Below are 19,686 nucleotides of genomic sequence, written 5' to 3'. Positions count from 1 at the left end.
TCTCTACTCTTGTTTTGACTTGTCGTTCACGCTGTCTAATCTAAACCTCCGGCCTTGTTATAAAACAAAGCTAATAGTGGAACAGGCCCTTTCAGTCTCCAGGATCAAGAAAAGAGTAGCAAGGAATTGGTCGGAGAGAGAGAAACGTGCTGCAGAGTTTTCAGTGTTCATCCATACTTTGGGTGTCTGCTTTCTCTCACAGCACAAGTGCTTGGCTTGGGACTTGGGCAAAGATGATCATGGAAGCCCTGAATCCAATGCACTACAACATCACCAGAGTGGTCTCAGAGACAATGCCGGCAGCCACCGTTCCTCTCTTGCTCCTAATGGGATTCCTTTTCTTAATATGGACTTGTGAAGAGACGTCAACCATACCAGGTAAGTACTTTTCAAATAGAGGATTGCAGGCAACTAGGTTTTGTTCAAAGTAGACCCTATGAAAGTAAAAGATCTAAACTGGGTGAGGGACTGTAGCTCAGTGGTAGAGCAGAAGGTCCCAGGTTCAATCCCTAGCATCTCCTGATAGGGCTGGGAGAGACCACTGCCTGAAACCCTGGAGGGCCACTGCCAATCATTGTAGACAATACTGGATTAGATGGACCAATGGTCTGATGTAGCGTAACACAGCTTCATATGTTCCTAGCCATGTTCATCAGTTTTAATGTATTTGTTCATTGCTGCATTTATACTCCACCATTCCCTCCAAGGAGCTCCAGGTGGTGTCTATGGTTCTCCTCTTTCTCCAATTTAGCCTCACAACAACCCTGTGAGGTAGGTTAGGCTGAGAGCCTGTAATTGCCTCAAGGTCACCCAGCAAGCTTCATGGCTGAGTGAGGTTTTGAACCCTGGTCTCTCAAGCCTTAATCCAACACTCTAACCACTACACCACATTACTCTGAATATGACTGATTCTGAGTATGACTAATGTAATACAATCCATTGTGTGTGAGATGGCCTATAATGTTCACTTCTGAAAATATGGGCAAGGGAGGGAGGAATTCTCCCCCTCAAGGATGGTTTAGAGATGGCAAATGATAGCAGTCATACTATGAGTTGGGATATCTTTTATTGTTTTCAATTAAAAATCAAAATAATTTTGACAGCCTCTCTTAGGGGCTGAATGCAGGCTGCATTTTGAAGGCTTTTAATGAAAAATCTTCCCTTTCACACTGTGCCCTCATTAAAGCAACCCCTCCTTTGTCACATAATGTTCCCCTGTGCTCCTGTCATTTGAGGCATGAGCAGAGCGATCCTATGAATCCTGATCAGTCCTAACCATGTCTACTCAGACATTGAATTCAATGCTAGGATTGCGGCCTGGCTTCTTATTAAATTCAACGAGACTCATTTCTGAGTAGACAGGTATAGAATGGCATGATTAGTGCCTTATTACACAACAACATAGAACTCTGTCTTATACTGAGTCAGGCATTCGGTCCATCTAACTCAGTAATGCCTACACTGACTGGCAGGGGCTCTCCAGAGTTTTAGCCAGGGGTCTCTCCCAGCCCTACCTGGAGATGCCGGAGATTGAACTTGGAACCTCTGCATGCAAGGCAGATCCTCTACCACTGAGGTATCTATTTGCATTGGTATTGCTTCAAGTATTGGCTTATATGCCATGCTCACACATGAATTTGTACAGTCTGTAAAACAATGTACATTATATACATTAATGGGATGACAATGGTAATAGACAGCGCGATAGTGAGGACCCACCCTATTTTGTGACTTTGGGTTGTTTTTCATTGTTTTTAATGCCATATTTTACAATTGTTGTAACCCACCCTGAGACCTATGGATGAACAGTGGGTAATTGATGATGATGATGATGATGTAGCCAAATGTATGTATGTATGTATGCATGCATTATACGGTCAGTAAGATAAGTATGGTCAGATGCAAATGACCTCCACCTCTAATAGTGATGTAGAAGATGTGAGATGTAGCTGCATCACACCCATTTCATATACAACTACTGAAAGGGCAGGGGTCCTGGCATCCTTTGCATATGATCACCAGAGAGGGTACATGTGTTAACATTGATTATTGCTAGATGATGGTTCCATTGTGAGATATGGTGAAAACTCTTTATAATAATAATAATAATAATAATAATTCTTACCTATCTTTCACCATAAGGTCCCAGGGCGGGTTACAACAATTTTAAAATTCAATATTAAAACAGCTTAAAACAAGCTACACTTGGCTAAGACTAATTTACAAGATACAGTCATGATGAAGGTCTTTGATCATCATCCTGTATCATTCCAGAATCCACATTAGGGCAATTCACCTTCAATTACTCAACCAAAATGTTGCAAAACAATGTGCAAGCTTTCAGCTTCTCCAAAACTCTTCATCAGGCTAGATAGTGCAAACAAGTGTGGTGCGGGGAAGCTCTTGTGTATCCTGTATCTACACCAGACATTGTTGAGGTGCTTGATATGATAGTAATAGACCAAAGAGCTGGTGTTTTGCTTCAGGGCGAACATTAAAAGCTTTCTCATTTGAATGGACACTCTTGTTGCAGTGAAAAATATTCCATATTTCAGCTCTAGAGAGGATTCTAAAATTGTTCCCCTTGGTGAGTTTGAAAATGGAAATGCACTACCTTCAAGTTGATCCCTACTTACGGTGACCCTACGAATAAGGGTTTTCAGGGTGAGCAGTATTCAGAGGGGGTTTACCATTGCCTTCCTCCAAGGCTGAGAGGCAGTGACTGGCCCAAGGTCACCCAGGGAGCTTCATGGCTGTGTGGGGATTCGAACCCTGGTCTCCCAGGTCATAGTCCAGCATTCTAACCACTACACCACACTGGCTCTTGGTGAGTTTAGGACAATAGAAAACAAGTAATACAGTATCTAGGGTGGCCAGCTGTGAAAAGGGGCAGAGCTCCCAAACCTTTAATAGATGTGTAGAACAGGGAATTTCTACAGAGGCAGCAAAGCCCTGTGATAGGAACAGAGGAAGCCGCCTTCCACTGAGTCAGACCATTGGTCCATCCAGCTCAGTATTGTCTACTCTGGCCAAAGAGGCTGAAACAGGAATGGGAAGTATTTGGGGAAACTGTCTGAATCTAGCCTGGTTTTTGTGTACTACTTCATTTGTACTAAGCATACCCTATGCCCTTTTACCCCCAACGATCACTCAAGCCATAATGTACTCCAAGTACCGTTTAAAACATACCATAACATCCAAACAATTGAGAGAGAGAGGAGAGAGAGAGAGAGAGAGAATATGAAGATTTTGGCTCTTCTCCAAGATGGGGAGAACAGATAGACCAAACGCAGTTTGCTCCTCCAAATTGTTCCACTGAGACCAATGAAGCAAGGATCTCACACTGTTGTCCTGCCTGGACGAATCATTTCAAACAGTTTGATACCGTTTGAACAGTCGTAGCCTCCCCCCACAGAATCCTGGGAACTGTAGTTTGTGAAGGATGCTGAGAGTCAGGAGACCCCCTATCCCCCCTCACAGAGCTACAATTCTCAGAGTTCCCTCAGAAGAGGGATAGATGGTTAACCCTTTCTGGGAACTGTAGCTCTGCGAGGGGAGTAGAGGTCTCCTAACAATGCTCAGCACCCTTCACAAACTACAGTTCCCAAGATTCTTTGGGGGAACCCATGACTGTTTAAAGTGGAATAATAGTGGGATGTATGTACAGTGCAGATGAGGCCTGTGTCTTGTATAGAGAGAGAAATGTTCCATTCTTTCTGATAATACTGGTACTGGAGATCACCCAGGAATGCCGGTTGTCAGAAAATGCAGAATGGATGCAACGTGCAGCAACACTTTTTTATTTTTGCACAACACATAATTTATTTACAAAGGGAATGTACCGCGCCCCCCCCCATGTTGCTGGATTGCAACTCCCAACATCCCTGACCATTGGCCATGATGACATGGGCGGGTGGGAGTTGGAGTCCAGCAACTCTGACTTACAAAATTCTCTGCTACAAGATGCCGCTCACTTATACAGCTTTAAAGGGGAATTAGACAAATTCATAGAGGAAAGGTCATAGAATCATAACACTGGAAGTGGCCTCATAGGACACTACCTTATACAGAGTCAAACCATTGGTCCATCAAGCTCAGTATTGTCTACACTGACTGGTAGCGACTCTCCAGGGTTTCAGACAGGGGTCACTCTCCTAGTCCTTCTCAGAGATGCCAGGGATTGAACCTAAGACCTTCTGCATGCAAAGCAGATGCTCTAACACTGAGCTACAGCCCCTTCCCTCAAACATCATCTAAGGCAACCTCTGTCATTGGGCAAGCTGTGGCCCTCCAGATGCTGTTGGACTTCAGCTCCCATCAGAATGGCCCAGGGTTGGGACAATGTAGGTTGTAGTCCAACAGCATCTATTTCCATAACCCCTCTTGTGGGCTTCCCCAGGGGCATCTGGCTGGCCACTGTTGTGAACAAGATGCCGGACTATGTGGCAACTTGGTCTGACCCAGCAGGGCTCTTCTTGCATAAATAGCCAGTGAACAGTAGCACATGGCAGGGTGGGTCACATTTCCCAGGGAGGGAGAGGGGAAGGGTCAAGGCCAAGGTGACGACAGCGAGCTTGGTGCAATCCAAATGCACCGCTGCAGCCAATCCAGCATTCCTGCCGGGGCGCTCGCATCTCCCCACCACCTCCACCTCCCAGAGGTCAAGTGAGCACACCATCTGCTACTGCCAATGAGCAAAAGAGTGCTCAGATCCGGATCTGCAGTTTTCTGTTAATTGCAATCACATCCATGCCATGCCAGTTTGATATATGTTCACATTTCCCCCTTTTTTTTTTCCTAGAGGAAATGTCCAGAGAACACTCTTCGTCTCACTGGACTCTAAAGCACTGCATATGTTCAGAGTCTGATATATAAATACTATTGATAAAATTCATCTTTTTTTTCCTATCTCCTTTTAGGGCCTGGCTACTGTATGGGTCTTGGCCCCCTTATTTCTCATGGACGGTTCCTCTGGATGGGCGTGGGCAGTGCTTGTAACTACTACAACAAGATGTATGGTGAATTCATGAGAGTCTGGATCAATGGAGAAGAGACCCTCATTATTAGCAAGTAAATCTTTGATCTCTGCAAATCCGGGTGGAGCGGGCAGCCGGTTTTGTAATGATTACTATTAGGTGTCCAGATGTAAGAGTACATTACTTGCAAGCATCACAGTCAACCAAAAAGTGTAGGCAAGGCCGGATTGAGAGGGCCCCATACTGAGGCCCCATGCCCTAAGGCATGCCAAGATTCAGAGGTCTCATGCCATAAAAAAATAAAGAGAAAAAAGTGTATTACATTATAATAGAAAGGGTAATTTAAAAATGTTAAACCATTGTATTTGCATATATACGTAGGCAAAGATGCAGTGAAAAACAAGTAATCAAACAAACTTCTTACAAAAGGCTTTATTTGCAATATCAAATGCCTTTATGATTTCTTAACTAGCCTGCAAAGCCCTCCTCTGGCAGCTTCTGACATCCATTCCTGCACAGACTTAACTCCTTACAAGCCACAACCTGAAAGGAGATTCAGATATTGCAGCGGTGCAACAACATATAAAAGCATATTATTAAGCAGATTCTGGCCCCTGCATGAGCTTCAGATGGGGCATCAAGGGGGCAATTGCTGAATTCCACCTGTCCTGCACATATTTTCTAATACAGCCCCCAGCTATTAGGACTGCCATATTCCAGTCCCACAAATCCGGGTTCCTAACCCTGCTGAGGATCGCGAGAGGGAGCTCCCAGGCACCCCCCGCACTGTGCAGGCCTGCAACACCCTCCTGCATGCTCCACCCACCTCTCCCTTGACATAAATGCTGGTCACTCTGCGGGTGCAACCCTACCATCAACCAAGATGGTGGCCAAGATTTCTCTAAGGGGCTCATGCCCCTGCCGCCATCTTGGTTGATGGCAGGGTTGCGCCCACAGCATGACCAGTATTTATGTCAAGGGAGTGGTAGGTAGGTGGAATGTGTGTGCATGCATGTCCCGGGGCCCAGGGCAGGCTGGTGCCGGCCCCGAACACTGCCCACCTTGCCCTCCCTGCGCACCTCATAGAATCCTAGAATCATAGAAAAGTAGAGTTGGAAGGGGCCTACAAGGCCATCGAGTCCAACCCCCTGCTCAACGCAGGAATCCAAATCAAAGCATTCCCGACAGATGGCTGTCCAGCTGCCTCTTGAAGGCCTCCAGTGTCGGAGAGCTAACTACCTCTCTAGGTCATTGGTTCTATTGTCGTATGGCTCCAACAGTTAGGAAGTTTTTCCTGATGTCCAGTCGAAATCTGGCTTCCTGCAACTTGAGCCCATTATTCCATGTCCTGCACTCTGGGACGATCGAGAAGAAATCCCGGCCCTCCTCTATGTGACAACCTTTCATGTACTTGAAGAGTGCTGTCATATCTCCCCTCAGTCTTCTCATTACTACTACATCATACCTCTTCGAAACATTGGCAATTTGCTTTTCAAAAGTTACATTCTCATCTTCTCCTTGATTGGGTGGTCGGTAGTAGTCTCCAGTCACCACATTCCTTTTGTATGGGCTAAGCGGTCACCAGGTAGCAGGGCTATAATCTGGGTAAAAACCTGCTAACTGGGCAATATGGCAACCCTACCAGCTATGAGCCTTTGTGGTGGTGTATGGAGGGGTAGGGAAATGGTGATGAGGGGATTAGCAGAGACAGTGTGCATGTATGTGTGAGGGGTAATCCAGATTTGGATCCTAGCATGGGGGACAGTGGGCTTTAGCCCCCTGCTATGTTACTGATCTGGATTCCCCCCCTTCCCCCATGCCTTCAACTGCATGGGGGGAAAGCTCCCATTGGGATTAAAGGGTGGTTTTTTATACATGCAGGCGTGAAAGGTACAGTTCAAACTGGGACTGCAATGTGGGAAGAGCAGAAGGTAAAGCCCCCATCCCCATACTAGAATATGGATCTGGATCAGGACACACACACACCCATGCTAGTTATTCCTGCAAGAAAAATCCTGCTCTCAAGAGCAAACACCTTGAGCAATGTCCCGTTCAGTTCTATGCCATAAAAAAACCTGCTAATTTTGGCAAAGCAACCCTCTCTGAAAAGATGGGAGAAGACCAGGCTGGAAGATGGGGTGTTTTGTTTTATTTCCTGGCCACCTGACAAGCCACCCTCTTCCCTTTTTTTCCCTGTGCTGTTGAGTTGATCACTATGACATTTATAAGCTTCTGGCTCCCTCTAAAGGAAATTCCGTTTCAGTTCCGTTTTCTTGCTGGTCTTAGGATAAACCACAGCAGCACAGCAGCCATGCAAATAGCCAAATGATAAAATTTGTATCATGCGATGTTGTACTTTATTTTGGCATTTGTATTATTTCTTTCTCAACCATCTTCCAACAAAACGTTCTCAAAGTGGTTTATACCATAATTCTTTTTTAAATTAGAATCTGCCCAAAAGGGAGTTTAATTTCAATGAAGTGATGAATAAAATGGTCAACTAATCAGGGCAAACCCACATGGTCTGTTCCTGTGATTCTGTATAGCAGCAGTTAAATCTTCAGAAATCAAGAGGTGATGCATTTTAAGGTGTTTTGATAATCATTATAACCTTCTAATGTCTGCAGATCTAACCATTCTTAAAGGCCTTTTGTAAGAAATTTTGCCTAATATGCACATTTTTACAGAGCAAATTTCCCTGGTATAATTCAGTTCTGTATATTATTTTCACAAAGAAATGCATCAAATTTCTTCTCCATCCTTATCCACAGGCAATACTCAGAAGAGCATCTCTTTCTTCATCACCCAGTCCCATCCCTGAGCCAGGGAGGCCCTTCTCACTGTTCCACTCACAGGTGCAGCCTGTTATGTAGTGATATGTGATATGGCCTTCTTTGTGGTGGCCCCCCATCCATAGAACTTCCTCCCTGTTGAAGGAGCAGATGGCCCCTAGATTACTGGGCTTTAGACATCATGCAAAAGTCTGTTCATCCACAGTAGTGTTGTGGCAAAGTCAGAAGTGCAGGGTCCTTTTATGATAGTCACAGCCGTGCTTCACAGTACACCCCCTTCTAAGATTATATTCTAAAATCATAGAATAATCTGGTCAGGCTTGAATGCTGCTTCCTGCTTCCTTATCACTGTCACCATCTGGCTGTCTTTTCTCACTGTCAGAGATGTTGCTTGAATTACTGAGTTCGGTGTTTATACGTTTATCTCCTGCTGCTATCAAACTGCTTGATGAGGTAGATGGGATGATCCCATCAGGATTCGCTGTGTACATTAGGAGAAATATGCGCCCAAACGCTGATGAATTTTCATGAGGACTTAAAAAAAACACCGTTGCAAACTGATGTGGGAATGTGGAGAATTGAACCTATGACTGGGAGAATGATTAACTGAGAGAAATATGTATTTTCCCATCCCTGGGAAACAGGTCACAGGCCTGAGCAGGTGCCTGATTATGCCAAACCCTGAAACCACCTCCACTAGCAGCTATTCACTTCTTTGGAGAAAGCCCCAGGCACATCGTTTGTGGGAAGGGTCAAAGCAGGTCACTGCCTCTGGTGATGCCAGCTATTGAGGATCAGGCTTTCTCCATATCTTCACTGCCATCAACCCTGCCTAGCTACTGATAGTGTTTATGTTAGCTGCAACTCGTTCTGAGATCGCAAAACATTGGCGCTGTACTTCTTCCTTCAAGGTTTAGGGTTGGTGGTCTAAGATATGTGAATTAGCACTAGCTGAGAAACTTACTGAAGCAAACAAAATCTACAGAGGAGCACAAACTAAAGTTATCTTTATTAGTACATGGCACTCACTCACAAATTATGTAGCTGATCAGCATGGAGTGAAACTGGCAGAAATTCACAAATCTTTTTGGTATGCTCTCCTACCAAAAAAGTTATGGCTAAAACTGGTTAAAGCTGTTCTTGTTAGTTTTTGAAATAATTTTATTTATTTATTTATTTATTTATTTATTTATTTATTTATTTATTTATTTATTTGTTAAATTTTTATACCGCCCCACTAGCCTTGCTCTCTGGGCGGTGTACAACAAGAATACAAATACATAACAATAAAATTCCATAATATAATACAACAAAAACATAAATAAAAATAATAAATCAAAATCAATTACAGCAAACTTAAGAACTAAACTAAACTAAATTTACTTACCTATAGTGTCATCCTCTTGTTACATGCCTCAAAAATGTACTACTGTAATGCACAGTAGTTTGTTGTCATGTTAACTATATTTTTATTTGTTTGTTTTAAAGAGACAACAAAAACTGAATGATTTAAAAAAAAAGGCTGACTAGCTACGACAGCGGCTATCATGCTTCTCAATATGAGAAGACATGATTCACTAGAAAAGACAATAACGCTGGGAAAAACAGAGGCGAGTAGAAAAAGAGGAAGGCCAAACAAGAGTTGGATTGATTCCATAAAGGAAGCCACAGACCCGAACTTACAAGATCTGAACAGAGTGTTTTATAACAGACGCTATTGGAGGTCGCTGATTCATAGGGTCGCCCTAAGTCGTAATTGACTTGAAGACATATAACAAGCTGTGACATCTGTTCTCTTTTCTGATCATGCATGATTCTGATGGAGCGCAAGCAGTGTAGATAGTGTCAATGCTGCAAATTGTCCTAAAGTCTCATGGAAGGAGGGGTGCACAGCTACTGTAATGAAAGACAACATCAATTGTTCTGCAAATCAACTTATCTCATCTTCTGTGCTAAACTAAGGCTACATTCACACCATATGTTTGTTCCACTATGATTGCACTTCAAACCGTCATGGCTTCCCCCGGGAAGAGTAGTTTGTGAAGGGTGCTGAGAGTTGTTAGGAGATTCCAATGCTTCTCACAGAGCAACAATTCAGAGTTCTCTGGAAAGAGGGACTGACTGTTAAACCACTCTGGAAATTGTAGCTTTGTGAGGAGAATAAAAGTCCCCTTACAACACTCAGCACCCTTCACAAACTACACTTCCCATGATTTCAGCACAGCAGTTTAAAGTGGAATAATCATGGAATAAATGTATGGTGTGGCTTAAATGGAGGTCAAAATTACACTTTTTGGGGGGAGGGGGTAGAGCAGTAGCCATCAGAGGAAGAGATCAGTCGTGGTGATCTGGTTGACAGCAAACTCTTGACTTAATGTTCTTTTCTTTCATGTCCTAGGTCTTCAAGCATGTTCCACGTAATGAAACATGGACACTACATTTCTAGATTTGGGAGCAAGCTGGGCTTAAAATGCATTGGCATGCATGAGAACGGCATCATATTTAACAATAACCCAGCACTCTGGAAAGAAATCCGACCCTTTTTCACCAAAGGTAAACTCTGGAGCTTCCATTCTCCTGGGAAATGTTATCAGTTTATGGCATTGCAAAAGAAGAATAATAATGGAATGACTGCCATGCCAAGCCCTAAACAACCTGGGACCAGGATATCTAGCAGACTGCCTCCCCTGGTACAGACCAAGTTGATCTTTAAGATTTCCCAAGGAGACTCTGGTGGTCAGTCCAAGACCAGCAAATTGTCACTTGGTGTAACCACAGAAGCGAGCCTTCTCGGTGATAGCGCACACCCTCTGGAATTAGGAACGTAGGCAGCTGCCTTATACTGAGTCAGACCACTAATCCATCTAGCTTAGTATTGTCAGCACTGACCGGCAGCAGCTGTCCAGGGTTTCAGGCAGGCGTCTCTCCCATCCCTACCCGGAGATGCCGGGGACTGAACCTGGGAACTTCTGCGTGTTGATGCAGATGCTCTACCACTGAGCTGCAGCCCTTCATTAGGTAGAGACAGTAATGGCCTTTAAATGCCTCTTAACACTTTATATGTTCACCCAAGCTTTCCTGGACTCTGACTCTGACTTTTTAATTCTCTGTCTTCTACACTGCTCAGTGATATACTTTGTTTCCATCTAGATTTTAGGAAATTACATTGAATGTCATTGTTGTATTCTTTTTGTGGGCATGCAAATGGCTTAGAGATTTTAAAGGCCCACCAAAGTCTGGTGCCATCCCAAGATACTCCCATTGTGCACCTTTGTTTGGGCACTTCCCTCTGGGATTTATAGTTTAGTACCAAACTATATAGGCAATAAGGAAATTTGTGGCTTTTCAGCGCTATCAGGTCCGGGTCTTGTGCGGATGATAGCTATTTGTGTGGAATCAACGGCTGAACATCTGGACCAGCTAGAGGAAGTGACTACCGAGCTTGGGTACATCAACAGCCTGAATCTCATGAGACGCATCATGCTGGACACTTCAAACAGACTTTTCCTCGGGATTCCTCTTGATGGTAGTGAGAGTATTTTCTTAGATTTCCTAACGGTTCCATAATCATCCCCTTTAGTTCCAAAGTCCGCTACTGAGCGTAGATCCTTATTTCGCCAAAACATCCCTGTCAGCATGATTGAGGAGGCTTGGGAGGACTGCAGGGATTGCAGAAGTACATAGTCTGGGGTGGGGGACAGAAACTAAAGATCAGGCTATGCACATAGGAACACACACATTTAGGCCATGTCTCCTGTGTGTGGGGTTATGTGCACAGCCTTGAAGTCCCACGTCACGTGTAAGGCTGTCTGTTACTGCTCCTCTGAACCATGAGAACATAAGAAGATCCCTACTGGATCAGGCCAATGGCTCATTCAGTCCAGTGTCCTCACACTGGCCAACAAGATGTCTATAACAAGCCTGCAAGCAGGACCTGAGTGCAACAGCCCTGTCCCTTCTTGCAGTGTCCAGCAACAAGCCTTCCCATATATGGGTTTAGTGCAGACCCTGGTGCCCTCTAAGTGTTTGGGGCTACAATTCCCCTCATCCCTTACTACTGGTCTCTCCTCTCTCCTAGTTTTGTATTTCCACCCCCACCCCCCGTAAGTCAGCATTCCATGTTCACAGAGCATGCTGCTACCAAGGTGGCAGTTCTAGAGCTTTGAGGACGGAATGCTCAGAGGGGCTTCATTTGCAGGAGCTAAGTGAGGTTTGTACAGTCCTCCAGGTTCAGGCCATGTGGTGCCAAAGTCTCCAGGGAGCGTATCCAGGGGTTCTCCCTCTTAGTTGATGCTGCTGGATCTGTTGGCATCTCTATAGCTGTTATAGACAAGTCCAACAGGCTGCAGCCCTCGGGGTTAAAATGGTTTGCAACTGGTTGTGCCACTTTTTAAAGTCAAGATGGCCCATTTGTGGTTCTGAGGCACCTTGGACAGCTCCTTGAAAGTTCAGACTGAAAGCCAGAGCAGAGTCCACCACCCCACTGACATGGAGCTGCCACTTCCTTAAGGGAGGGGGTGAGGAACCAGTGGCCCTCCAGATCTTGCTGGAGTACAACCCCCATTATCCCTGACCATTGACTATGCTGGCGGATGGGAGCTGGAGGGCGCTCTCTTGGTTTCCCCTGACCGAAACCCCACTGAATTTCACACAACCTCACTGTTTTCCACAAGCATTCAGACAGTTGGCAGCTCCGTCCATTCCAGTGTTCAGCGCGTGCAACTGCATCTGGCTCTACATTAAGTAAACGGGATGATGCATTGCAGGCGTTTCCGTTCATGCTTCTCTCTTCCTTGTTGTCTGTGTGTAATTTCAGAGAAGGCCATTGTGCTTAAAATTCAAAACTACTTTGATGCTTGGCAAGCGCTTCTCCTGAAACCCAACATCTTCTTTAAGATTTCTTGGTTGTACAAAAAATATGAGAAGTCTGCGTAAGTACTACCGCCGGCGGTTTCACTGGGGCTGGCAAATGTGCCGGGATCGTTTGGACTTGGCTACAGAGCTAGGCTTGTGACTTTGGACGGTGGGAGGAACGGTGTTGCTTTTGTGACTGGTGCGTGGCCCTGTGTGTGTGCTTCTGTGCCCTGCCTTGCCCGCTCAACCTGTCCATTGGTAAATGAACAATTCAGGGCATCACCAGTAAACTCTCTTCTAAAAGAAACTAGGCCTGTCAGACAGGGATGGAGAACCTGTGTGGCCCTCCAAGGGTTGTTGGGCTTCAACTCCCATCAGCCCCAGCCAGCAGGGACAATGGTCAGGGATGGTGGGTCTTGTAGGCATTACCCAGCAACCTCTAGAGGGCCACAGGTTCCTCATCCCTGCTGTAAGATAAAATGTGGAGCGCAAAATATTTTTACTGCGGACTGTATCCAGTGAAGTCGACCTGTTAGCAAAAGGGCTTCTGCCTGCACAACAGGGAGGGGTATCATCCTCTGGGGTCGTGGAGGGTCGTAGACCCCCTTACTTTTGGGGGAGCAGGGTCCCAGCCAGGTCCCTATGTATGAGCTAATCATCATGAAAGGGGAGTGTGTTAGCCACTGAGAAGAGCCCTGGTGCTTTTGTGCTGATTGGAGCCAATCAGAGTGAAAGGAGGTGAGTCAGCCACTGAGAAGAGTCTTCTCAGTAGCTAATGCACAGCCTCCCCTTTCATGCTGATTATTATTATTATTTATTATTTATTAAATTTATATACCGCCCGACTAGCAATAGCTCTCTGGACGGTGAACATAAAATAGCATAAAAATACAATGAATAACAAAATAATACTAAAATACAATCAACAATCCAATACAATAAACATTTTTAAAAGTAAATCAGTGTAACTTAAAATGCTTCAGAGAATAGGAAGGTTTTGACCTGGCGCCGGAAGGAGAGCAGAGTCGGCGCCAGGTGTACTTCCTCGGGGAGACTGTTCCATAGTTCGGGGGCCACCACTGAGAAGGCCCTAGATCTTGTCATCACCCTCTGGGCCTCCCTGTGAGTTGGAACCCGGAGGAGGGCCTTCGTAGCAGAACGTAGTGCACGGGCCGGTTCATATCGGAAGAGGCGTTCCGCAAGGTATCGTGGTCCCGCACCGTATAAGGCTTTATAGGTTAATACCAACACTTTGAATCTAGCCCGGAAACATATTGGCAACCAGTGCAAGCTGGCCAGAACAGGTGTTATATGCTCGGACCGCTTGGTCCTTGTCAGCAATCTGGCCGCCGCATTTTGCACTAGTTGTAGCTTCCGAACTGTCTTCAAAGGTAGCCCTACGTAAAGCACATTACAGTAATCCAAACGTGAGGTTACCAGAGCATGTACCACTGATGTAAGGTCCTCTTTACTCAAATAGGGATGTAGCTGGGCTACCAACCGAAGTTGGTAAAACGCATTCCTAACCACCGAGGCTACTTGAGCCTCAAGTGAGAGGGAAGAGTCTAAAAAGACTCCCAGACTACGAACCCGGTCCTTTAGGGGGAGTGTAACCCTGTCCAGGACAGGGTATATATCCACCATCCGATCAGAGAACCCGTCCACCAACAGCATCTCAGTCTTGATTGGCTCCTAGGGACATCAGTTGCAGTGGAATTTGGACACAGAGTGCAAGGAACATGAGGGAAAATGGAAAAGGGGGTATGGCCATGAGGGGGCATGATGTGACTATCATGAAGAGAGCCTACACTTCTGGATTTGCCACTACACTGACAGCAGGGCATCCTCTCTTCTCCCTGCACACCCTTGTGCCCCCCTAAATCAGCTCTGGAGGATTGGGAGGAAATCCAAACCAGATTAGGGGGCGCATGGAGGATGCGCAGGGAGAGATGGAGAGAGATACCTTGGCAGGCCTATGTCACCATCACATTTCTGTCTGCAAGCCTTGCTGGTCTCCGCTGGTTGATCTGCAAAGGGCTGGTGTGTGCGTGTGTGGCCCTGGCTGCACACTAAGTGAGTGTCAGCCCCTTCCTGTTCAATTGCTGTGTTAGATGAAGCATGCAGGCCTGTCTGATACTTGTGCTGAGGCCTTGCCAATATTGAGCTATGAGCTGGATTCCTTCTCTTTCAGGAAGGATTTGAAAGAAGCCATTGAAATCTTAGTAGAACAGAAACGACAAAACCTCTTCACCGTCGAGAAACTGGAGGACCACATGGATTTTGCATCACAGCTGATTTTTGCACAGGTGGTGTTTTTTCCCCATCGATAGCACCTCCCTTTTTTTCTGCTGTGGGGGACAAAAAACATCATGGGAAGTTCCTTTTGTACAACAGATCAGACAATTTACCTACTTATAAGTTCTTTCTTTCTGATATTTCTATCCCACCTTTTCTCCAAGGAGCTCCAGGTGGCATACATGGTTCCCCTCCCTCTCTATTTGAGCCTCACAACAACCCTGTGAGGTAGGTTAGGCTGAGAGGCAGTGACTGGCCCAAGTTCATCATGGCTGAGTGGGGATTTGAACCCAGGTCTCCCAGGTCATAGTCCAACACCCGAACCATTACACTACACTTGTATATGGTGCACATTTGTATCTGGTGGCTCAGTATTGTCTCTCCTGACAGGCAGCAGCCCTCCAAGGACTGAGACAGAGATCTTTCCCGTCACCGGCTACCTGGAGATAGCAAGCATTGGACCTGGGGCTTACTGCATGTGAAGCATGCGCTCTGCCCCTCCCATCTGTGAATGAGCAAAATGCTTATTCCTGGCTTTTCCACTGCAAGCATAGTGGGAATTGGGGGAGAAAGTTTATTCAGCTGGCATTTAAAGGCAAATCTACCTTTTACACTTTCTGAAAAAATGCATGAACTGAAACGCAGCCGTCCTGTGAAATTCACACTTCTCTGAATTTTGCCTTGCAGCTCTCCAGCCCAGTGATGTGCACAAAAAGTGCATATACTTGGGTCAAAGGTCCATAGAAGTGCATATATTCATGAAAATAACATACAAGAGTGCATTAGTTTAGGGAATATTGCTTTGCAAAAATGTGCCAATAAGGCAAAATTGTGAACCTGAACAGAACTTTGCACAAAAATGCTGATGAATTTTTATGAGGACTTTTAAAAAATAAATAAATAGCACACTGGTATGGCAATGTGGAGAACTGAACTTTAGACTGGAAAAAGAATAAACTGAAAGAAACCAACACTGATAGATGCACCCATCCCTAAAACACAGCAAGCTGTTGGTCACCTGATGAGCCAATATACCACTGCCCTAGACTCATGGCTCTACTGAGTTTACTTTCCCAGAGTTGCGATCCCACATTGTGCTGACCTGACTCTAATTTCACCCTGTTGTTAACAACCAAGTCTAGTAGCCATTATCTTCCTCGTTCAATTTTATAGAGCCGTGGGGAAATAACTGGTGAGATGGTAAACCAATGTGTTTTGGAGATGCTGATAGCTGCCCCAGATACTCTCTCGGTGACTCTCTTCTTCATGCTAGTGCTGATTGCAGAACACCCTCAAGTAGAAGAGGAGATGATGAAGGAAATACAGACTGTGATGGGTAAGTACTCAGTGACTCTACAAGAGAATGGGCATTCATCTAATGAACAAATATGTACTTTAAGTTAGAAAGGGTCTGAACTATTAGTGATCCAAAGATAGTGTTCCCAAAGTTTTATTTAAAAATCCCACTCAACGCTAGGCTTGCTAATTGGATAGGAGAGGGGGGAGAAGAACAACTTCATTTGCTCTTGCGCATCTAATAGCAGCTAGATGTATAGAAATTAGACTGAGTTATTGCAGTACTTTGAAAATTAAAAACCATTCCAAATCTGTGCAGAAATGTCATCAGAAACCAAAGACCAAGTGATTTGTCTTGCCTACTCCCTAAAGGTGACAGAGAGATCCAAAGTGACGACATGCCAAAGTTAAAAGTGGTGGAGAACTTTATTCTTGAGAGCATGAGATATCAGCCAGTCGTGGACTTGGTCATGCGCAGAGCCTTGCAAGATGACGTGATTGATGGTTATCCTGTGAAGAAAGGAACAAACATCATTCTGAATATTGGGCGCATGCATAAGCTTGAGTTCTTTCCTAAGCCAAATGAATTCTCACTTGACAATTTTGAGAAAAGCGTAAGTTAAAAGAATTTGCTTGCTTCAATATTCAAATGAAGATTTCTGCATTCTTATTTGGAACAAGTCCTTATTGTGCAAGCCAAACAGAGTATCTTCAGGCAGTTGCTGGGGGCCCTGGGTTCCATCCCTGACCCCTGACCTGGTTCCTGTCTTATACATGATAGGCAAAGGTTTTGTTTGTTCGTTTGCTTGCTTGCTTTGTTTTTGCTGATAACATTCAGTCTAGCGGACAGAAGCAGATTTAGATATGGGTTCAAATCTAATCTTCCTGCAGGGGCACAAGTACCCACCAGTAAAACACTGCTCAAGAAGAATTTTTATGCATTCATCAGTACAATCACATCAATATTTCTTTTTTGCAGTGTTTTATCAGTGTGTACAAACTGATTGGTAATGTAGAAAGGTGAGGGGGAGAAGTGAATCACATGAAGGAACTGAAACAGCCTTTCCTAACCAGTGTGCCTCCAGATGTTGTTGGACCACAACTCCCATCAGCCTCAGCCAGCATTGCCAACGGTCAGGAAGATGGGAGTTGTAGTCCAACAACATCTGGAGGCACACTGGTTGGGAAAGGCTGAACTGAAACATGCAGCAAACTGCATGTGCTCCAATTTCAGAATTGATTTCAAACATTCCCCTAGTTAATTTCTACAAAAGTCAGGAGGTGTGGAACACAGGAAAGAATGAACAAAGAGAGGGGGGGAGGAACAGAATGGGGATGAGAAGATCTTCCTTACTTTTTATGGCATTGGCAAGTATTTTATGTGAAACCTTTTTTAAGCTTTGAAGTTCCTTTGAAAACTTGTTTTGTGCATTTTGTATAGGTCCCCCATCGTTACTTTCAGCCCTTTGGATTTGGTCCCCGTGGTTGTGTTGGGAAGTTTATTGCCATGGCTATGATGAAAGCCATCCTGGTGACTCTTCTGAGAAGGTGCAGTGTCCAGACTCTAAAAGGCAAAGGTCTTAACAACATTCCAAAAAACAATGACTTGTCTTTGCATCCAAATGAAAGGCAGCCATTGCTGGAGATGCTTTTCATGCCAAGAAGCAACATGGGCAACAGCCGTCAGGATGAATAAAACAGCTTATGTAGTATCAGGACACTGATTGGTTGGGCTACCCTAATCAAAACTGATTGGTTGGACTATCCTGATCAAAACAAGAACTCTCACCCATCCCACATGCATCCATTCACTCATTCAATGAATAGATTGCTGATGCAAGTGGCCATTTGACAGCTTCTTCTAATTGCCATTTGAGACAGAGCCCTATTTTTGAGGTATACAAAAGAAAGCTATTGATAGTAAGTTAATGATCATGCACACGAAAATCTACAAATACCGCTATGAATCATTCTGTTCAGCTGGAATTATATGATGGAAATTCCATTCTTGTAGAAGCCCTGAAGAACCCATTTCTGCAGGTCCATCAAGATGAGTCGGGTTACTCAAGAGGCAGCAGCTGAATTCTAGTGCTACTGTTGAGTAGGAAGCAAAAATAAAATGTTGACGTTCACAATCTACAGCTATGACTTTCTGAGAGCAACAGAACAATCTAACTATACAGAACCATGAAGATGTCATCAAAGGTTCTGCTCACTGCCTTCACTCCTGATTCACGGTGGGGTAAAACAAATCCGAAAAAGTAGCACTGATTTTCTTCATCCATTAAGATTTGAAACAGAGGAGCATACATAGATTCTCCCGTTTGTTGTTTGTGCATGAGTTTTATGGGTGAATATCACGGACGTATTTTGCAAGGTTGAGGATAAGAGTTGGGTGAATGTGACCTGGGTGTCTGCTTGCAATGAAACAGACTGTTGCCATCTTTACCCTCCCTCTGCCTTTTTAAGAGCTGCACAGCAGACAAAAAATAATAATGAACCAACTGCTGCAGCATTTTGCAGAACAGTCATTCAGCCCTGCCTGGACTAAAACAGTTCTGAGTGCTGCTGCCCCCTGTGGACAGCCTCTGGAATGACAGGTTGGAACATCTCCTGGGCCGTATATTTTCCCTAGGCTCTGTGGCAACTGTCCATTGGCTCGCTCTCATTTGGAAAGACTATAAAGGTTTCTGTGTTATGCTAGGACTTCTCTGGGCATTCACAATAGCATTGTCTTGTCTGATTCCTGGCTCAGAGCTTTCATCTTCTTGTGACAACTACCTTCAGTAAAGCATAGCCAACATAGTGTCCTCTAGATGTTGTTGGGCTATAATTCCCATCATCCTTGATCATATGCCACTCTTGCTGGGGCTAATGGGAATTGTAGTTTGACAACATCTGGGTGACACCCTGCTGAGTACCCCTGGACTAGCTCTTCCATGCATCCCTGGACTGAAGCTCTTTACTTTTTGGATTTTTGCCTGCTACAGATCTCTTAAAACAGGAATGGGGGAACTTCTCACCTCTCTAGATGTTGCTGGACTTCAGCTCCCATCATCCCCAGCCACCCTAGCCAACGATTGCGATGATGGGAAATATGGTTTCCCAACCATGCATTAAAGCACACCTAGAAGCCTGGAGTTTAGTTCAATTCAGAACCCCAAACACATAATCAGTGAGCAGAACTGAATTCTCGCCAACTTCTAATCATTATGTCAGGGATGGGGAACCTTTGGCCCTCCAAATGTTCCTGAATGACAACTCCCATCAGATCGAGCAACCGTGGCCAATGACCAGGGATGATGGGAGTTGTAGTTCAGCAATATCAAGAGGGCCAGTGGTTCCCCACCTCTACGGTGTATGAATCAAGCATGGTCTATATATTATGGTTATTAAGTGCAGACTGTTTTAAATGGCCACCATGTGATGATTTCCCATCAGCATCCTATTGCTGCTATTCATGTGTGGAGCAC

At 44.8% G+C, this 19,686-nt stretch overlaps 1 protein-coding gene across 1 annotated transcript; it reads left to right on the top strand.

Moving 5' to 3' along the window:
- Positions 1-103: 103 nt before the first annotated feature.
- Positions 104-18,350, top strand: LOC133369856 (aromatase). Its single transcript, XM_061595550.1, has 9 exons — positions 104-378; positions 4,920-5,070; positions 10,167-10,321; positions 11,118-11,294; positions 12,585-12,699; positions 14,814-14,928; positions 16,091-16,253; positions 16,586-16,827; positions 17,655-18,350. Exons 1-9 carry the CDS (start codon positions 234-236, stop codon positions 17,907-17,909), a joined length of 1,518 nt encoding a protein of 505 aa, XP_061451534.1. The 5' UTR covers positions 104-233; the 3' UTR covers positions 17,910-18,350.
- The last annotated feature ends 1,336 nt before the right edge of the window (positions 18,351-19,686 follow it).

This window comes from Rhineura floridana, chromosome 14, assembly GCF_030035675.1.
Source record: "Rhineura floridana isolate rRhiFlo1 chromosome 14, rRhiFlo1.hap2, whole genome shotgun sequence".
In the NCBI taxonomy this organism is placed as follows: Eukaryota; Metazoa; Chordata; class Lepidosauria; order Squamata; family Rhineuridae; genus Rhineura; species Rhineura floridana.
Note: the sequence above shows the minus strand (reverse complement) of the source record. Positions and strands in the feature narration are given on the sequence as shown.

Excerpts from the sequence above, each read along its gene's own strand:
- LOC133369856 (XM_061595550.1), top strand. The coding sequence starts at position 234 with ATGATCATGGAAGCCCTGAATCCAATGCACTACAACATCACCAGAGTG. Across the intron at positions 5,071-10,166 it reads GAGACCCTCATTATTAGCAA|GTCTTCAAGCATGTTCCACG; the intron begins GTAAATCTTTGA and ends TTCATGTCCTAG. Across the intron at positions 16,254-16,585 it reads GGAAATACAGACTGTGATGG|GTGACAGAGAGATCCAAAGT; the intron begins GTAAGTACTCAG and ends TACTCCCTAAAG.